Source organism: Arachis hypogaea, chromosome 13, assembly GCF_003086295.3.
Source record: "Arachis hypogaea cultivar Tifrunner chromosome 13, arahy.Tifrunner.gnm2.J5K5, whole genome shotgun sequence".
Classification (NCBI taxonomy): domain Eukaryota; kingdom Viridiplantae; phylum Streptophyta; class Magnoliopsida; order Fabales; family Fabaceae; genus Arachis; species Arachis hypogaea.
In genome coordinates, this window is record NC_092048.1 from 124,792,364 (window position 1) to 124,811,474 (window position 19,111).

The window sequence follows — 19,111 nt, forward strand, 5'->3', positions numbered from 1 at the left end:
TCCCCCTCCCCGTCTCCCCCTCACCCAAATCAACAAATCAGAAACAGAAAACAACAATAATATTCCACAAATCAGCAACAACAATAATAATAAGAAGAAGAAGAAGAAGGGAAGAAGAAGAAGAAGAAGAAGAAGAAGAAGAAGAAGCAGAAGACGAAGCAAGAAGCAGAGGCGACGAGCAGCAGCGGCGAGGCGGCGACCAGCAGCGGCGACTGAAGCACGAACGGCGGCGACAGGGTCTGACGGCAGCAACGTGAGCAGCTCCCTCCCCGGCGCCATCCCCTCCCCCGCTCCCTTCCCCTCCCCTCCCCGGTGCCATTTCCCTCCCCCCTCACCCACCCACGCGTTTTCTTCCCCCCTCCTCTCCAAACGCGTTTTGTTTTTTTTTTTATTTTATTTTATAATTTTTATTATTAAAATAGGAATAGGGGTAGTTTAGGTATTAAATTAAAAATTTTAATAAAAAGGACGATTTTAATACGAAAAAAAACATTAAGGACGATTTTAATGACAAAATAACAAGAGGGACGAATTCGATTCTGGCACTAAACTTAAGGGACCAAAATCGTACTTACCCCTAAAAATAAATTAAACTACACATATATTTATACATAAATACATAATAACTTATTTTAGTAGCTAATTTAGCATTTTTATATCTAAATAAATCTTCTTAGATACATTAATTTTTTAATAAACTAAAAAAATAAAGATGACACTTAATTTAAAATGGAGAAAATAATTTTATAGAAATTGTAAGAACATCATACGATAACATTCAAGTATAAAATTTTTAGTAATTAACAAATAATAGAAATTAACATGCAGTTATTTTCATATAAAATTAATGTTAAAAACAAAAAGGTAATCTAAAAAAGGTGTTTTGTAGATTATTCGATGTGTTCAGGAAGGTACAATGTATATATATAGGTGTTAGAAGAATTAAAGCAATAAAAGCATAAAATCTTATAATAAATATACAGATATGCTAAATAAAAATAAATGATACAAATTGATCCTAGTTATACTCTCACATCCCCCTCAAACTCAAGTGGGAGCTAAGGATACCATCTTGAGTTTGGATACTAGAATTCGAAAACGAGTAAGATGATAAGTCTTCGTGAAGATATCAGTAGTCTGATCCAGAGTTCCAACATCTATGAGACGAACAACATCAATAAAGAAACGCTGCTGGACAAAGTAACAATCAATCTCAATGTGCTTGGTGCGTTCATGAAAAACATCATTATGGGCAATCTGAATAGCATGCGATTGTCACAAAAAATATCAGTTGGGGACGATTGAGGAGCACCCAAGTCTTCAAGAAGCCAACGAATTGAGATAACCTCAACAGTGGTATCAGCGAGAGCATGGTATTCAGTTTCTGTGCTTGATCGAACCGTGAACGTTTGCTTCTTGGCTTGCCAGAAAATGAGAGAGTCACCAAGAAATAAATAATAACCAGTAGTAGAACGACAATCAGTGGGATCACCAGCCCAATCAGTATCTGAGTATGCCTGAAGGGATAAAGATAAATAGGCAGAAAAATGAAAGCCATGAAACAGGGTGTCTTTGATGTAGCGAAGAATGCAAAGAACTACCGCATAGTGAGTAGTACAAGGAGCTAATAAGAATTGGCTAAGAACATACACTGGATAGGCGATGTCTGGTCGTGTGACAGTCAAATAGACGAGACCTCCAACTAACTATCGATAAAGAGTAGGATTATTCAAAACAGTTCCATCCATAGGAGTAAATCAAACATTAGGCTCAAGGGGAGTAGACTCAATACGACTATCTATAATTTCAGCTCGAGCAAGAAGATCTAAAGCATACTTAGCTTGAGAGAGATAGATACAGTCATCTGTGGATATGACTTCTAGACCAAGAAAATAATTGAGAGAACCAAGATTTTTCATCTCAAAAGTGTGGTGAAAGGATGCTTTGAGATCAGAGATACCATCAATATCATCTCCAGTAATGATCATGTCATCAACATACAAAATTAGAAGAACAACTCCACGATCACTTTTAGAATAAAGAGAGCATTCTCATGAGGGCTGCAGGTGAAACCAAGATTGCAGATAGTGGTGCTAAACTTTTCAAACCATTTACGAGGATCTTGCTTAAGGCCATAAAGTGCCTTGTGAAGGAGAAAAACTTTGCTAGAAGAACAAGGATATCCCGAAGGTGGTTTCATATAGACCTTCTTTTTCAAATTCCTATTAAAAATACATTCTTCATATCCATCTGACTGAGAGACCATTTTTTGACCGCAGCAATGGCAAGGAGAGCTCGAACAGATGTAAGACCAGCAATGGGAGCAAAAATTTCTTCATAATCAATACCATACTCTTGCGTACAACCTTGAGCAACCAATCATGCTTTAAAACTGTCAATAGAACTATCAGGGCAAGTCTTGACCTTGTATACCCATCTACTACCCACAACCTCTTGATCAGAAGGAGGATCAACTAAGTCCCAAGGGTGTATTTTTTCAAGTGTCTGGTTTTCTTCTTGTATTGTTTGTTGCCAATTTAGATTTGTGGATGTTTCTCAGAATGACCTAGGTTTGTGGTGATAAAGGATAGTAGAAAAACAATGATAATCAAGAAGATGAGAAGGTGGATTTCATACCTTAGAAGAACGAGTGGAGGAGGAGGCATGGCAGCAGGAGCAGGAGCATGGTCCAGTCTGGAATTATCGGGCGATGGAGAAGAGGAAGAGTAGGGAGCTCAAAGGATTGACTTAAGATTGAACCTGTAGTATCATCGCTAGGACAAAGATCAACATTGGGGTTAGTGAAAAACAGTGACTGAATAGAAGGAATGGACTCAAAAGAGAAAAAACTAAAGAACATACTAGTGATGCTCCCAGAATACAACATGACGAGATATACGAATACGTCGAGAGATAGGATCCAACAATGATAACCCTCGTGTTCAGTGCCATAACCAAGAAAATAACACATGCGAGCCCGAGGTTCAAGTTTGTTACGTTCATGAAGCTAAAGAAGGATAAAACAGACACAACCAAAAACACGAAGAGAGCTGTAATCTGGAGAAGTATGATAAAGATGCTCAAAGGGAGTAGTGTTAGCAAGGACAGAAGAAAGAAGTCTATTGATAATATGAACAACAGTGAGAATAGCTTCACCCCAAGTATGCTTAGGACAAGAAGAAGAAATAAGTATTGCACGAACAAAGTCAAGAATGTGACGGTATTTTTGTTCAACTCTGCCATTTTGTTGAGAGGTACCAGGACAAGAAAATCAGATAAAGTATCATGTTCAGCGAAAAAATTTAAAAGTTTGAAGTCACGATATTCCATAGCATTATCGCGTCAGAAGATTTTAATGACCTTTGAAAACTAAGTTTGAATCATAGTGGCAAAGTTCATATAAATCTGAGGCAACTCATGACGATTAGTCATCAAATAAACCCAAGTAAAACATGAATAATCATCAATAAAAACTACAAGGTATCAAGCCCCTCCCATAGAAGCGGTAAAAAGCGGGGTCCCAAATATTAGAGTGAATAAGATAAAAAAGAGAGCAAGTAAGAAAGGAATTATTATGAAAAGATAAAGTTGATTGTTTTGTAGTTTGACAAAAAATGCAATCAAAAGAGTCATTATTAACTTGACTTAAAACACCCATAGATATAAGAGGACACAATTTTCCTAAGGAGCTGTGGGCAAGACGGTAGTGCCACAAGTGAAAAGTAGATGGAGAGAAAACAACACAGAGACTTGACGTAAAAGGAACATGAAGGTTCTCGAGTTCAAATAATCTTCCAACCTTACATCCAGTCCCGATGATCCTGCACACGACAACTAGAAATAGAGAAATTGACATCAAAACCGAGCTCAACAAGTTGACCGAGAGAGATAAGATTAAAGTTTAATTTTGGAATAAAATAAGCATCAGGGAGATTAATATTTGACTGTGAAATAAAACCCTTATGTGTCACATGCAAGAGGGAACCATTAGCAGTGTTGACAAAAAGTGCATTTGAAGTGGTAGATAATAACGAAAAAAGATTACGCAAATGAGACATATGATTGAAACAACCAGAGTCAAAATACCATTTTAAATTATCTGGGAGAGTGAAAAGAGCAGTAGAGGTATTACCAGAAAAGGAGAGAAGCTGCTTAAGAAGAAATTCAATATTGGATGGAGAGACAGAGGGTGAGTTGAGAGAGGTGGAGGTGGTGGATTCAGTAGTAGCAGCAACAACAGTAGAAGCAGGCACATTCTGAGAGTAGTTAGGACAAGAATGATACTTGTTCTGATCTTAACATGGTGATTGAGTAGGACAGGTAGTAATCAAGTGTTTTGAGAACTTACAATAATGACAGAATAGTTTCGGGCAATTAGAGCCAATGTGACATTTCTGTTTGCATTTACAACATGCAATAGAAGGACGGGTCTGAGAAGAAGTGCCCAGAATAGTTACAGTTTTGACAAAATTTACCCTTTTGATCTGTGGCAACAAAGACAATTTCACTCTTAAGGTGAGTCAATCCCCAAGCGCGTTTCTTCATACTTAAGATGAGGAAGCGCATCTTCAAGACTAGGCAAGGGGTTCTGATGAAGCAGAGAAGCTCTAACCGACTCATAGTCATCAGTAAGTGCCATAAGAAACTGTATGAGACGTGTTTGGTTCCGATAATCCTCATAGATCTTTAAGAACAGGCTCACAATAGGTCAATTAATCCCAAATAATTATCATTTCAGCAAGAAAATTAGAAACCGCTTGTCCACGTTCTTGCTTAAGGCTATGAAACTCCTTTAGCAGTTGGTACTGATAGGAGAGATCATAAATAGTGTAACGTTTTACCAAATGATCCTATACCTCTTTAGTAGTTTCAAAACGCCCGAACTATAAATGAACGCCTAGAGTAGAAGTGTTGTGAAACCAAGTGATCATCTGATGATTTTTATTATCCCAATCTTTTAATTTTTCCTCAGAGTCTTTTTCAACATTCTCCTCAGATTTGGAGGTCCCATTTTTTTATTTTTCAGTTACAGTTGGCTTAACAGGACAAACAACATCACCAGTCATATAGCATCATAATTTTCACTCTTTAAGAAATCCTCTCATAACTTCAACCCAATGAGCATAGTTAGAGCCACTAAGGATAACAAGAATAAGCTAAAAAATATCCAGTTTGTCCATAATAGTAGAACAAAGACGAAAAAGAGAAGAAACTGCAAAATCGGGACAGAAAACGAGAAAATAGAAGGCAGAATGAGAAAGAGCTCACAAAAAAAATCTTAAGAAGGGTCCCACCATCCATCACGTCAGTAGAAAAGGACACGTGGCAATGCGTGAGAGGAGGAGGAAGACACGTCAACGCTAACGCGACGAGGAGGTGGCACGCGGTCAGAAGGCGGGTTGGATCGAGCCAACATAAGCGTGGGTTGAAAGCGGGTTCGTGGGGTGTGTCACTGCGTGACACGTGGTGCGCTGCAGAGCCGTTGATCCTGGGCGTGGATCCAACGGTGCTGGAGGCGTTTTGGAGGGAGGAAAAACTAAAGTGAGCAAGGAACTTTAGGTGGAGTCTAGCGACGATTCTGAATGCGTTGAAATCGTGACAACAAGACAAAGACGGTAGTAACGGCGGTGACGAACTAACGCATCGGAAAAGGATCGAAAATCAAGGACAAAAAACACTGCCGAAAGAAACAAAGCAAAAGAGCTATGAACTAATTTTCATAGAGAAAAAAAACCATGTTAGAAACAAGAAGGTAATCTGAAAAAAGTGTTGTGTATTATTCAATATGTTTAAAAAGATACAATGTACAAGGGTATATATAGGTGCTAGAAGAATCAAAATAATAAAACATAAAATTCTACAATAAATATACATATATAGTATATAAATATAAATGATATTAACTGATCTAAATTAATCTTAATTATATTCTAACCATTAATATTTAATTTAACGTATTTTATTAAATTATCATATCACTATTAATTATTAACTTCAGATAGCATATAATAATTCTCCAATAGTTGCATGGTATATCGAAAACCAAATTTACGAGCATATATGCACCAACACCTTTTTGGGAGCAATAATTGTAAACGTTTCTAGTAGTTTCCCATAAGACTATCATGTAGTTTAGCTAGTAATTTTCAGTTCAACGTCCAGAAAAGAAGAGATTAAGAGATAAAAAGAAACTAAAAAAAAAATGAATGTATCGTCCCCCATTATGATTATGGTTGGTACTTGATAAAGTACGTCCTCTCAATAAAAACTTAAGATCTCCTTATCCTTTTTTGTCTTTTGTGTTTTTTATCCTTTGTTTTTTTCCTTATCATTTCTTTTTGGCTACCTAAAGTAGAGAACGGTAGCGATGGCCATACTGGCACACTCAATTTTTGAGGTGCAGCTTGTCGGATTGATGAAGAGCACCATCCATGTTTGTCAGTTGCCTTGAGATTCACCAAATTAAAGTGGGAAATTCGTAATAATAACCTATATGTTAAAGAAAATTAAAAATTTATAAAATTGTGCAATTTAAAGTTTTAATTCATTTATTATATATTTATTAACTAAAAAATGTAAATTATTTTACTAATAATAATTTTAACATTATATATCATATTACTTAAATCCCAATTTAAAAATATAAAATATTCAATATTCAATATTTTTTCTTATATTTAAATTAATATAACCCGATTCTTTTTACTACTAAAATTTTTACTCCCTAGCATTCCCCTTATTTCTCTATTTGTTTTTAGGTTAACACTAAATTCATCGTCCTTTTTTTTTAAATTTTTTGTTAACTTTTTTTCGGGAGAGGAAATTCTGTAAATTAATGCTCAAAGTCTCAAACTCAGAAGTCTATCTACAACTCTACATTATTCTTTATTGTAATAATGTCAAAGAAAAAAAAACAAGAGAAAGAAAAGAAATCGAGAAAAATGGGGGGGAAAATAATTGTGTAGTCAGTAATCAGTCACGCTTCCATATCTATAGATTCGTATAGATCATTACGCTCATATCACTAGCATAATGAGTTATGACCCGAAAATTTTAAACAAGAATTATTAAAAATAAATTGAGTGATTAATATATTTTTCTTGTATATATAGTTTTGTCTAATAATTAAGTTAATATTAGTTAATTTTTTATTTCTTAACTACAAATATTAATATTTTACTATTTTTATTTAAAAATTTATAAAGAAAAGATATATACATCTATAGACGAACAAATAAATTATCTATAAAAATTAAAGGTACATCGCATTCTTATATACACTATAAGTAAAGATTTGTGCAAAATCATACCAGGAAAAAAAATTAGAAATAAATTTTTTAATCTAATAACTAGTCAATATTAATATTTTTAAATTTTAACAATAATACTACACTGTAAAAATGATAATTTTCTAACAGAACCAATAATAATAATAAATAATAAATAAATATCCGTAAATTGATCTCTTCCAAATAAAATAATAAAAAAACTTTTAAAAGGAAAATAACTCTTTTATTTTGGATCGTGAAATAACTCTCAACTTTAGCTAAAAAAGAATGCCCTTTTATGGGACCCTTTCCCGTTGGCAGGTATACGGACAAGGCCACTTTGCCTTGATCTTTTTCACTGGGACCCAAAAAGATGGCACATTCTAGAGAACCAACGGTAACGGATAGTCGGATACCACATTTTTCAAGCTATTTACTGTGTATTTAAGGAAACCCTTAAATTTAAATTATATTTTATATAATTAATTGTATGTGGATTAATTTATGTCTAGATAACTGAGCTAGTTGAAAAATGGTTATTAGATCATCTATTCTATTTAAATAGTATGAATAAAATTGGTTTACTAAAAGCTAAGAAATATATATGAAATGATTGTTTATATATGTTGTTATTTACTAATTGACACTCATGTAGTTGATTTCATAAACTTATAAAATTAATAATTGATTATATTCTTCTAATAATTATTTATCTCAATAAAAAATTTTAGATGATAATAAAAAAGTTTGAGAAAATTAATACAAATGATTATGCTAAATATATATTAAAAATAAATTATATATATATTTATACAGGAATATATAATAATTAATTTTAGTGCACAAATAACATTCTTTTAATTAAAGAGTAATGTTATATGTACATTAAAATCAGCCACCAAAGTCAATTATCAGTATAAAATACATGTTGAAATATAAATACGCATTAAAAATAAAATTAAACCACAAATGTATTTATACACAAATACATTGGTGACTGATTTTAGTGGCTGATTTTAGTATACAAATAACATTTTTGAGATTAAAAAAATACAAAAATATTATCTATTTGTACACTAAAATCGGCCACCAATGTATTTGTATATAAATTTTTTTTTTGGTGACTATTTGTATATAAATATATGTAGTTTAATTTATTTTCAATATATATTTATATTTCAACATATATTTTATACTAGTAGCTGACTTTAATAGCTGATTTTAGTGTACATACACATTACTCAAAAAAAATATAAACACATAACTTATTTAGTGCTAGGAGAACAATGAAAATTTTGAACAACATGAACAACCACCAATCAAATAAAAATACATTACACCCTAATATAATGCTATTAATTAAATTTACTCTTTTAACCTTATTAATTCACATTATTTACACATTGTTCAAAAATCTTATTGGTTATCTATACTTTTCTAATTTTAAAATGGTACCACCCGACTTCTCATGGTTGGTTTAAAGTGGGATTGATAACTGAGTGGAGCATCCATGTGCTTCCAAATCCTTCTCTATTAACAAAACCCAACATAATCATAAAAATTTATTTTGTTTGTCTCAAGCTGGAGGCTAGCTAGCTAGACCCCGCTAGGAATATTCTAATCACCAATTAAGCATTGATCACCAAATAATTAAGTTGCCTATATATAAAGGAAGCAACCCTGAAGGCTGTAGCTAACTAACTCATCATTCATAAAGATAAAACGCAACCATGTATGCTTCAACTTCCTTCACTTCACACATAGTTCATGACCTTGTCATACAATCTCACTCAAGAAGGTTACTCATGCTCCCAAATCCACTTGCTCATCACGATTCCTCACCACCTCCAACAAACAACAACTCAACCCATTTATACCTCGGAAACAGTTCTTTCGATGCCAACGTTGTCATGGTCCTCTCCGTCCTCCTATGCGCACTTATTTGCTCCTTAGGATTGAACGCAGTCATAAGGTGTGCTTTGAGGTGTTCCGATTTGGTAATCAACGACTCATCATCGTCATCAAATCCTAGCCCTTCATCATCATCATCAAGTAGTCGATTGGCCAACACGGGAATCAAGAAGAAAGCTTTGAAGACTTTTCCGATAATCACATACGAGTCAACTGAGTTAAACAAAGTACCTGGTTTGGACACCGAGTGTGTGATATGCCTCTCGGACTTCACAAATGGTGAAAAGTTGCGTATTCTGCCAAAATGTAACCATGGCTTCCATGTTAGCTGCATTGACAAGTGGCTCACTTCTCATTCATCTTGTCCCAAGTGCAGACACTGCCTAATTCACACGTGCCAAAAGATTGTTGGCGGAACTACTCATCCTCCTCCTCCTCTACCTCAAACCATTATAAGCATTGAACCACTGGACCCAGAAACTATGGTGCGTAATTATACATAGATAGCAACCAAACTAAATTAGTATGCATAGAACTCTGGTACGGCTCTGTTCTGTTCAGTGAAGCCAAAGGCTATATAGCTACCCAACACCAATATTCACTCATAAACAATGGGTGGTGGTAGTTGGTAATGAAAATTATGTTTATTTATTTTATTTTTATTTTTTTTCACTTAGGATGTTTGTTCTTTTTGGAAAAGAAAAAAATGAAGAGATCATCAACTTGTAACTGCATATTCTTTTTGGTTTTCAATTACCTTTAATAATGTTTAATTGCTGAGAAAATTAAAATTGAAGTAGTACGGTAAGGTTTAATTTGTTGTCCAAATAATCAAGTTATGGTGATGAACTGGTGATGGCTGCTCAAGTAATTGCTAATAGCAACCGTAACGCCATTGTAATTTCGACGGAGTAAGAATCCAAGTCGATTAGCGTTTTAACGTAATAAGGTATGCTTGCCTCTGCGATATTAGATATAACAATATCTTTTTCCAGTACTGGTCCACTTCTTATTACTATTATATTATTTTTATAACCCCAATGGATTTCACTTTTTACACAGACATAAAATTAAATTTATTTAATTTGCATCACTTTTTATTTTAAAGCACATCTTTAGTGAAACTAATTGAGTTATATATGTTTAAAAGTCCCTAAATGATCGTAGAATATGTCCCTCACATTTAACATTTTTTTCCTCTCTTAATACCAAAAGATACCTTGAAAACATATGTTTCCAAAATTACCTCACAAAATCATAGAAACACGTTACTCCAAACTTGGCAATATAATGTATCACAAGAAAAACATGGTTGGTAATTTGGTCCGGGACTCACATCAAGCGCCATGTATGAGGCCCCCTGATTGCTACAACTAGAGTACTAGACCCTAAATAATAGCAAGGGGTAGAAAAAGAAAGAAAAAGAAAACAGAGTGATACTTTAGTTTATCCAGTGAATGGAGCACAAAACAATATATACATAACATAATGAAATGGAGGCTGAGACAGAAAACCACTAATAATCAATATAATAATTTTCAGGGGAACAAATTACGGAAAGCGAAGTGTTGTTATAACATAGTACAACACAAAGTGTCGCATCAATATTGCAAACATTTTGATTTTGTATAGTAGTATAAGGGCTTGTTTGGGTGAGCTTTTGAAAAAAGATCTTTTTTCGAGTTATCTTTTTTTTAAAAGATCTTATAGAGAAGTAAAAGTAATTTTATGTTTGGATATCTCATGTAAAAAGGTCTTTTTATCTATCAATTATGTTTGGGTATAACAATATAAAAGTACTTTTTTGTTCATTTATTACACGAAAAACATCTTTTTTTTAAGAAAAAAAGATCTTTTAAAAAAAGATGTAAATTACAGCTTCTCAGAAAAGATCTTTTTTTTTTATTTTACTAGTGCTTTTACTTTTACTACTAGAAATTTGCCAAACACGTTAAAAAATAAAAAAAAGATCTTTTTTTATTAAAAAAATCTTTTTTTAACAAAATAATGACGCCCAAACATCACTAAGTATGGTAGCCCCAAGCATTGTATGTGTGTTATGTTATTAATTTGGTGTGTGGGTGTATGACAATGATAGGTGAAGAAGGGCATTAGCGATGAAGAAAGAGACAGAGTGTAACAATTGAAGAGAGAGAAGAGGGAAAAGAAAAGAAAGTGCAGAATAAATTCGGCAACCAATAATTCAAACACATGACACGATATATTTCCCCTTTGGAAGAATCCAGTCTTTCCGTTCCAGCGTCTGGTTCGTGAGATCGTACAGGAAGAATCAAAGGCGAGAGAGGGCTTAGGTTTTTATTCAGTGATTTATATAAATAGGGTTAGGGTTTTGTGCTCCGTGTTATGGTTTGGCACAATTATTCATGTAAGGTTCTGAATAGGATAGACTTTGAAATCGTACAATCTGAGCTTGAATTACAAATTGTAGTTCCAAAATGATTCTGACTCACTTTCTCTAAATTTTACAAATATATAATTCACATTATAATTATGAATTTCATGATTCGAACAGATTTCTGATTACATTGGTTTATACCACTCGGTGGATTGTGCAAAATAGTAAGTTAACGTGAGGCTATTACTTTCAGAACTAAAACAAATAGCTTGATTGTTTTGTTCACATCACAATTACGCATCAAGCAGTGGAGACGATAAAGAAGTCGTTATTGTTATTGTTCTAAGTGCAGTGCAGAATCCATCCCATCTAGCGTTGTTACAAAGCATACACTGCATATAGTTTACACTGCTGATAATTGAGGTTCAGATTTCTTGCTTTTTTGTGCTTCATTAGTTGTACAAACTCCTGAATGCTGCAATCATCAACAAATACCACCACTATCTATTTACTCATCAAATCCAAATTGAAAGTAAAAAAATAACGAAGCTGCTAGTCTGATGCCGTAATCCGAATCATGGGGTCCTGGAAGAGACATTATTCTTTAAGCCGGGAAGGCAAGATCAGCATCATTCAGGTTGATATGAGTAACCTCAACTCCTTTTGGCAATGTGGCAGGGTCAACAGCATAATTGTGGTTCTGCCAATTTATAAAAGAATTTATCATTATACATACAATGTCATATCAATTAACCATTTACATACAACATAGACATGGACTAAGTTACTAAAGATGATTTACAGATTGCCAAAAAGTTTTTCCATTCAAACTGTCACTACTATAGTGTAAAATGTGAACACTTCCCCCTCATATCGTCTTGTTTACTTTCATTTTAAGATGGAAGCAGGGTAGTGCCAACATTCCATATGAATTATATGTCTAAAATCAATCTTTTTGGACACATTCACTGCACATAATTAAGCGAGAGAGAAGTGAGAGAGAAGTCTGTGAGCCACATACCTGAGCACTAATCTCAACATGGCCGGTTTGAAGGTTCGAACAGGATGATTTTCTCCATGATGACCAAATTTCATCTTAAAGGTTTTGCCTCCTAAAGCTTGGCCAATCAATTGATGGCCCATGCAGATTCCAAAGACAGACACCTTCTCTAGAATATCCCTTACTGTCTCGACAGCATAAGGAACAGCAGAAGGATCTCCAGGGCCATTGCTGAAAAGTATCCCATTCCCATCTGGCTTCATCTTCAAAGTTTCTGATGCTCTGGCCATGTAGATGTGCCAACAGTGAATTTGCAGCCATAAGATGCTAGTCATCTGAGTATATTTTGCTTTATTCCAAAATCATAGGCAACAACCTACAATGCATAAACCAGAATGAAGGGCATATTAAATTACCAATATTATACAAAAATGAAGGATGCCATAGTACTCTGTGGTTATACTCACATGAAAAGTGTCCTGAGACGCTTTAGGATTAAATTCCCATTCTTGCTTTGTCTTATCAACCCAGTCATGTGGAGTTTTGCATGATACACCGCTTATAAGATCAATACCTAAATATGGAAAAGCATCCATGATCCATGTAGTCCATAATTAAGAATATTAGGAAAATCTCATGTTCATATGCTTACCAACAATGTCCCAAAATTGAGACATCTTAAGTAGATGTTCATCAGTTTTGGAATTGTCAGTGCTCAAGACACCAATAAGGCTGCCATCTTCCTGAAATCTGCGGATGATTGCACTTGTATCAACATCATCTGTTGTATACGAAATTTTCAGCAACGTTAAAACCAAAACAACAAATTTTACATAATAGAATTTCTCAAAGAACTATTAAAAAAAAAAAATACTTACAAATTCCCATGATATTCTTTTTTGCTAAGTAATCACCTAGAGTTTCTGCAAATCTCTAGTTTGAGGTGCTGAATCAATAGATATTGCAATCAGAAAGCGATAGTTAGTTGATTAAAAAGTAAAGCTAATTTGATGAAAAGCAATTCTAGGGAATGTCAACAAAACCTGATACTCAAGCTTCTAATTACTAGACCCGCGAGGAAGCATTACCTTGATTCCTCATCATCTAGCATGAGAGCATAAACATGTAATTCATAAATGAGTTCACCAAATAAAAAAATTAGAGAGACCAATAATATGAATACTCACCAAAATTTACACCAGTGTTACTGATATGTGGGTTTGTCATTAGCACAAACTGGTCAGCTAACTAGGATCAGTTAGAATTTCTTGATACCTGCAAAGCACATATATAACAAAGTAAACAACCAATATGCACATATTCAGATTGAAGACATGCCAATAAGAAGACTCTGGATCTTAAAGATTTATACTTCATCTTACCCAGTTAATGATGTATTGAAACCTACTTCGCCAGCTTGGGTTCCTGTAGCACCAAATGACTTTGCTTTCCAGATTGACCCATCTTCCAAAACAAGCCTAGCATCTAATGTCTTCCAAGGTCTTTCTCCTTTAACTATTTATAAAGCAGGGAAAAAAACACTGCATCAATATCTTTAAGGTCTGGCTAATAACCACTTCAAGCATAAACTTACAAAAGCTAAACAGAACATCTTTATATCAAAGTCAAAAAGAAAATCGTCATGAATTAACAGGCTACAAGTATTTTGCTATCAGGATGCATAACTCAGCTTAAGAAGATAAGAGGGAAAAAGAACAAAAGCATGAAAAGAACAAGCTTTTAAATATTGTCTGGAATAACAAGAAAAGCTCAAGACCCTATTAGTAAACATTCAAGAATTTGTTTAAAACACGATAAGAACGATTAATGTAACGTTTAAATAACATTGCTTTACAAGATTGTTGAGGTGCCCATGATGAAACGGGGATGGGGGTGGTTACCGGCGGAACATCTGAGGGTAAAAAACGCGAACTTTGGAAGTGGATAGTAGCAATTCGGAACCGAAACCCTTGGAAAGGTCACTCACAGTGACAGAGAAAGCCAAAGATTTTGTTGCCATTGTGAACTTGGCGGCACCGTAGTACAACACACAGGTCTGAAACCACCCACGTAGAGATAAGGGAGGCATAGAACCGCAGTTAAAGGAGACGCGAGGGGCGCGGTGGCGCAGAGGAAGACGCGTGCGGCGCGGTGGCGCAGATGAAGACGCGAGCGGCGCAAGCGGCGACAGAGAAGGTTGATGCTTTGAGCTCTGCCTCTGCCGTGTTGTGACTTGTGAGTGTGAGTAGCGTAGGTTCTCTTTTTTTAATTTTTTTTTTCCAAAAAATTTAATGGAAAAGTCTAGGCAGCAATTTTTGTGTTTTCTTGTCAGCACTTATATTTTATTTGGGGTGAGCTTCTAAGAAAAGATCTTTTCTCCAGTTATCTTTTTTTAAAAGATCTTATGGAGAAGTAAAAGTAGTTTTATGTTTGGATATCTCATGCAAAAAGATCTTTTTATCTATCAATTATGTTTGGAGATAACAATATAAAAGTACTTTTTTGTTTATTTATTAGGAAAAAAGATCTTTTAAAAAAAAGATGTAAATTACAACTTCTCAAAAAAGATGTTTTTCTGATTTTTCTAGTACTTTTACTTTTACTACTCGAAATTTGCTAAACACGCTAAAAAATAAAAAAAAATCTTTTTTTATCAAAATAATGGCACCCAAACAAGCACATAATTTAATTTAACTTAATTATATATACTAATAATTGATTTTATGATATATTTTTTATTATTTATTGTATTTTTTAATCTACAAATCAAATACTAATTTATTATAAATTTGTGTTTTATTTAAAAATTTATCATTATAAATTTAAGTTTTTAATGGCGCACAAATATGCACAATGGCACCCAAACAAGCACTTAATCATCAAAATAAAAGTGAGTGATTTCTCACCATTAGATATAATCTCATACCATTAAAAACATTATTGATGGCCAATTGATGGTTACAAAATACCAAAATTGCTGGCCCCTATCATTCCTCAAATTTAATTTCGAACCGGTCCATTTTCAAAAATTGGTTCACCGGTCTCCAATAAAATCGGTTGGGTCAAGAAAATATTTTAGTTTTATTTTTAGAGTAATTATCCAATTCGGTCCCCAAAGATTTTAAAAGTGGACATTTTAGTCCCAAAGAAAAAATTAATACACAGATTAATCCCCATCATTTTCTTCCGTTAGACATATCAGTCCCCAGTCTATTTTTCAGCATGACTCATCAACGAAAATTACTGACTTAGCACGTTAACTCACACATGTGGCCATTAAGTGTCCATATGTGCAAAGAAGACAAAATAGTCCCTGTACTTGTTAATTAAAAGTTTAAAATACATTCTCTGGGCTTGTTACGCCCAATTCTCACCTCTTCTTTCCCTCCATTACTCCATATGTCTTTATCCTCTCCAAAAGACATGAAACCCCATAATTCACTCTTCAATTTACATAGAAACCCTATACCTCTGTAACTTCATCTCTCACATCACCCCATCACCGTCAACATTAGGATTCCGTTCATCATCGTCACAACCGTCAATTACTTCCATTGTCTTCGAATCTCACAAAGCCTTGCGGTGGATGCCACGATAGCAACAAGGTTTTCACTGAATACTCATCACATTGCAGCAGGTGAGTACATAATCTTTGTTAGGATAATTTATAGGATACAGTGATACTTTACTTGATTAATCCATTAATTTTGTTGGATGATTAGGGTTTAGTAACGGTAAAAACTTGTGAATTGTAATAATGTTTAGTCTGTATGGGTTTATTTTTGTTAGAATAATACATCATATTCAATAATAGTATATTTGAGTTTGTAGTTTTAATTTTGTTAATGCTAGTCTATTTTAATTCTATTGTTAGATGGAATATTTTGTGGTTCCTATTTTTCACCAAGGAGATCACTTTGTGCGAGATAATAAGGGTGTGTTGCTATATATTGATGGAAAAGTGGACAAATTTCCTGAAATGGACATCGACTTGCTGTGTTTCTTTGATTTGAAAACTCTATTCAAAGGGTTGGAGTATCATGATTACAAAGCTATGTATTGGTTTGATTCTTCTGCCTCTGAACTTGTGTTTGGATTACATCCCATTGAAGGAGATGCTCAAATTAATGAGTTACGTATGTACAAAGAGAAGAACAAAGAGAGTCCAGAATTTGAGTTATACTTTGATCATCCAATAATGTTAGCTCCACTTGAGAATGAAGACCTTAATTTTGAGTGTGATCAATCTAATAGTAGTGAAGATGGGTGTGTGGTAATAAGAAAGAAGATTGTTAGGTGTGAAGAAAAAACAGACCATAAAGGAGATATGTGGAAGAAGAAGACAAACAAGGATATTAAAAGTAGGACCCTAACTACAAAGAAGAATCAATTGAGTAGCAAGAAGGCTAGTGTCCCAACATATGGGAGGAATAAAGATGGATCTATTGTTGCTGGCCCAAGTGGTGCTGCTAAGCTTAGTGCTACTGCTAGGCCAATTGGTTCTGGGCTAATTGGTGTTGGGCCAAGTGGTTCTACAAGGCCTAGTGTTGCTGGTGGGACAAGTGAGGCTGGTAGGCCTAGTAGTACTACAACAAGATCTGCTAAGCCTGGTGTTGGAGTTCATGGCATTAATGTTAATGAAGAGGATGAAGAGGATAAGGAGTGTGAGGAGGAGATAGAAGAACCTGCATTTGACTACGAGTCAGAGACATTATTAACTCCTGAGAGTTATGAGGATGAGCGGGAGAGATATGAATTTTCATAGTTCAATGAAGGGCTGGATTTGGTGAAGTTTATTTTAAATTGGGGATGGAATTTTCAACCATCGAAACGTTCAAGAATGCTTTAAAGGACCATGTGATATATGAAGGGAGAAAAATAAGATACATAAAGAATGACTAAAGGAGAGTTAGGTGTGACTGTGAGTATGGTGTTGTAAGGATTAAGAAACCCAGAAAATCAAAGAATCAAAAAGTAGAAAATGTGGAGGATGCAAATGAAAAGGATAAAAATGAGCAGAATGGAACTGAGGAGAATGTGAATGTGGAGAATAAGACTGCTGAAGGAGGTGATGCTTGTGAAAATGTTAATGGAGATGCCCAAACTAATAAAGAAAGTGATGCTGGAATACTCAATAGTGGGATTGCCAATGGTTCACCTTGCCCATAACTTATATATTGTGCATGGAATACTCAATTGAAGAGTTACCAGATAAAGACCTATACCCCTGAACACACTTGTGCTAGAGAATTCGGCAGCAACATGGCAAGTCAGAAATTGGTGGCAAAGAAGCTCGAAAAAAGGCTCCGAACTCAACCTCACATGATCCTTAGTGAAGCATATGAGCACATCAAAATTGACTACAATGTCATAATAAATGGGAAGATGGTATATAGGGCTCTGAAAGAGGCTAGAGAGCGTTTGATTGGCAATGAGAAGGCACAATATAGTAAGTTGAGAGAATACCTGGCTGAGTTGTTGAGGAGTAACCCAGGGAGCCATACGATTTTGGATGTGACACCAATTCCCTAATCACCTCCACTATTTAGAAAGTTATACATTTGTTTAGAGGCATGTAAAAGAGGATTTAAAGCTGGGTGTAGAAAACTAATCGGACTTGATGGATGTTTTTTGAAGGGTCAAGATGCAAACAATCACTTCTATGTGATTGCGTATGCTATTGTGGATAGTGAAACTAAAAAAAGTTGGAAGTGGTTCCTTACTTTGCTGCAAGAGGATCTTGGAGATCAATATATCCATGGGTAGAATTTTATCTCAGACTAACAAAAGGTAATATTGTTTAAATTTGTTCGAAGTTGTTAAAATTTTTCTTATGTTCCAAATTAAATCTTATTCTTAAGTCTATCTATGACTGATTGAGAATTATTGAATTATTTTAAGTTTTTTATGGCTGATTTATATTTGTTATTTGCATTATTTTAAGCACAACAATGACTGATCAAAAATTGTTAATTGAGTTATTTTAAGTTTGGCTGATGGTGAATTATTGAATTATTTTAAGTTCTTCATAACAGATTTATATTTGTTATTTCATTATTGCATTACTTTAAGAACAATATTGATTGATTCAGAATTGTTAGTTAAGGTCTAAGAGAAATTCTATTTAGTCCATGATTTAAATTTAATTGCTCAAACTTTTTTGAATTTCATTACTCTCTTGATTAATATGCAAATTCAAAAAATCACATCTGATTGTTCTGATAAATTATATTGTTATTTCTTCCTTTTTCCATTCTGGCATATTCAAATGAAATAAAGGAAACAAGAGTTTAAAATTAGGTACATTGTAATGATTGATCCTTAATTTTATATATTAAGAAGAGATTTTTTTTTTAATCACTCAGATCCGATTCCAATTACAAATGGCAACAAATTATATATATATATATATATATATATATATATATATATATATATATTTGGTGGTGAAATGGTAGACACGCGAGACTCAAAATCTCGTGCTAAAGAGCGTGGAGGTTCGAGTCCTCTTCAAGGCATAATATTGAGATCTCTTATTGAATTGGAATAAGTTCGATAGCGCATCACGAAATCTTG

At 34.1% G+C, this 19,111-nt stretch overlaps 1 protein-coding gene and 1 pseudogene across 1 annotated transcript; one reads left to right on the forward strand and one right to left on the reverse strand.

The window, feature by feature from the left end:
- Window positions 1–8,910: 8,910 nt before the first annotated feature.
- On the forward strand, window positions 8,911–9,913 carry LOC112733145 (RING-H2 finger protein ATL78). The gene has a single exon (XM_025782015.3). The coding sequence runs from the start codon at window positions 8,999–9,001 to the stop codon at window positions 9,680–9,682; it is 684 nt and encodes a 227-aa protein (XP_025637800.1). The 5' UTR covers window positions 8,911–8,998; the 3' UTR covers window positions 9,683–9,913.
- A 1,737-nt stretch (window positions 9,914–11,650) lies between these two features.
- On the reverse strand, window positions 11,651–14,759 carry LOC112733146 (carbamoyl phosphate synthase small chain, chloroplastic-like; annotated as a pseudogene).
- Between the last annotated feature and the right edge of the window lie 4,352 nt (window positions 14,760–19,111).

Bases quoted from the DNA above. Each gene is read 5' to 3' on its own strand.
- LOC112733145 (XM_025782015.3), top strand. From the start codon at position 8,999: ATGTATGCTTCAACTTCCTTCACTTCACACATAGTTCATGACCTTGTC.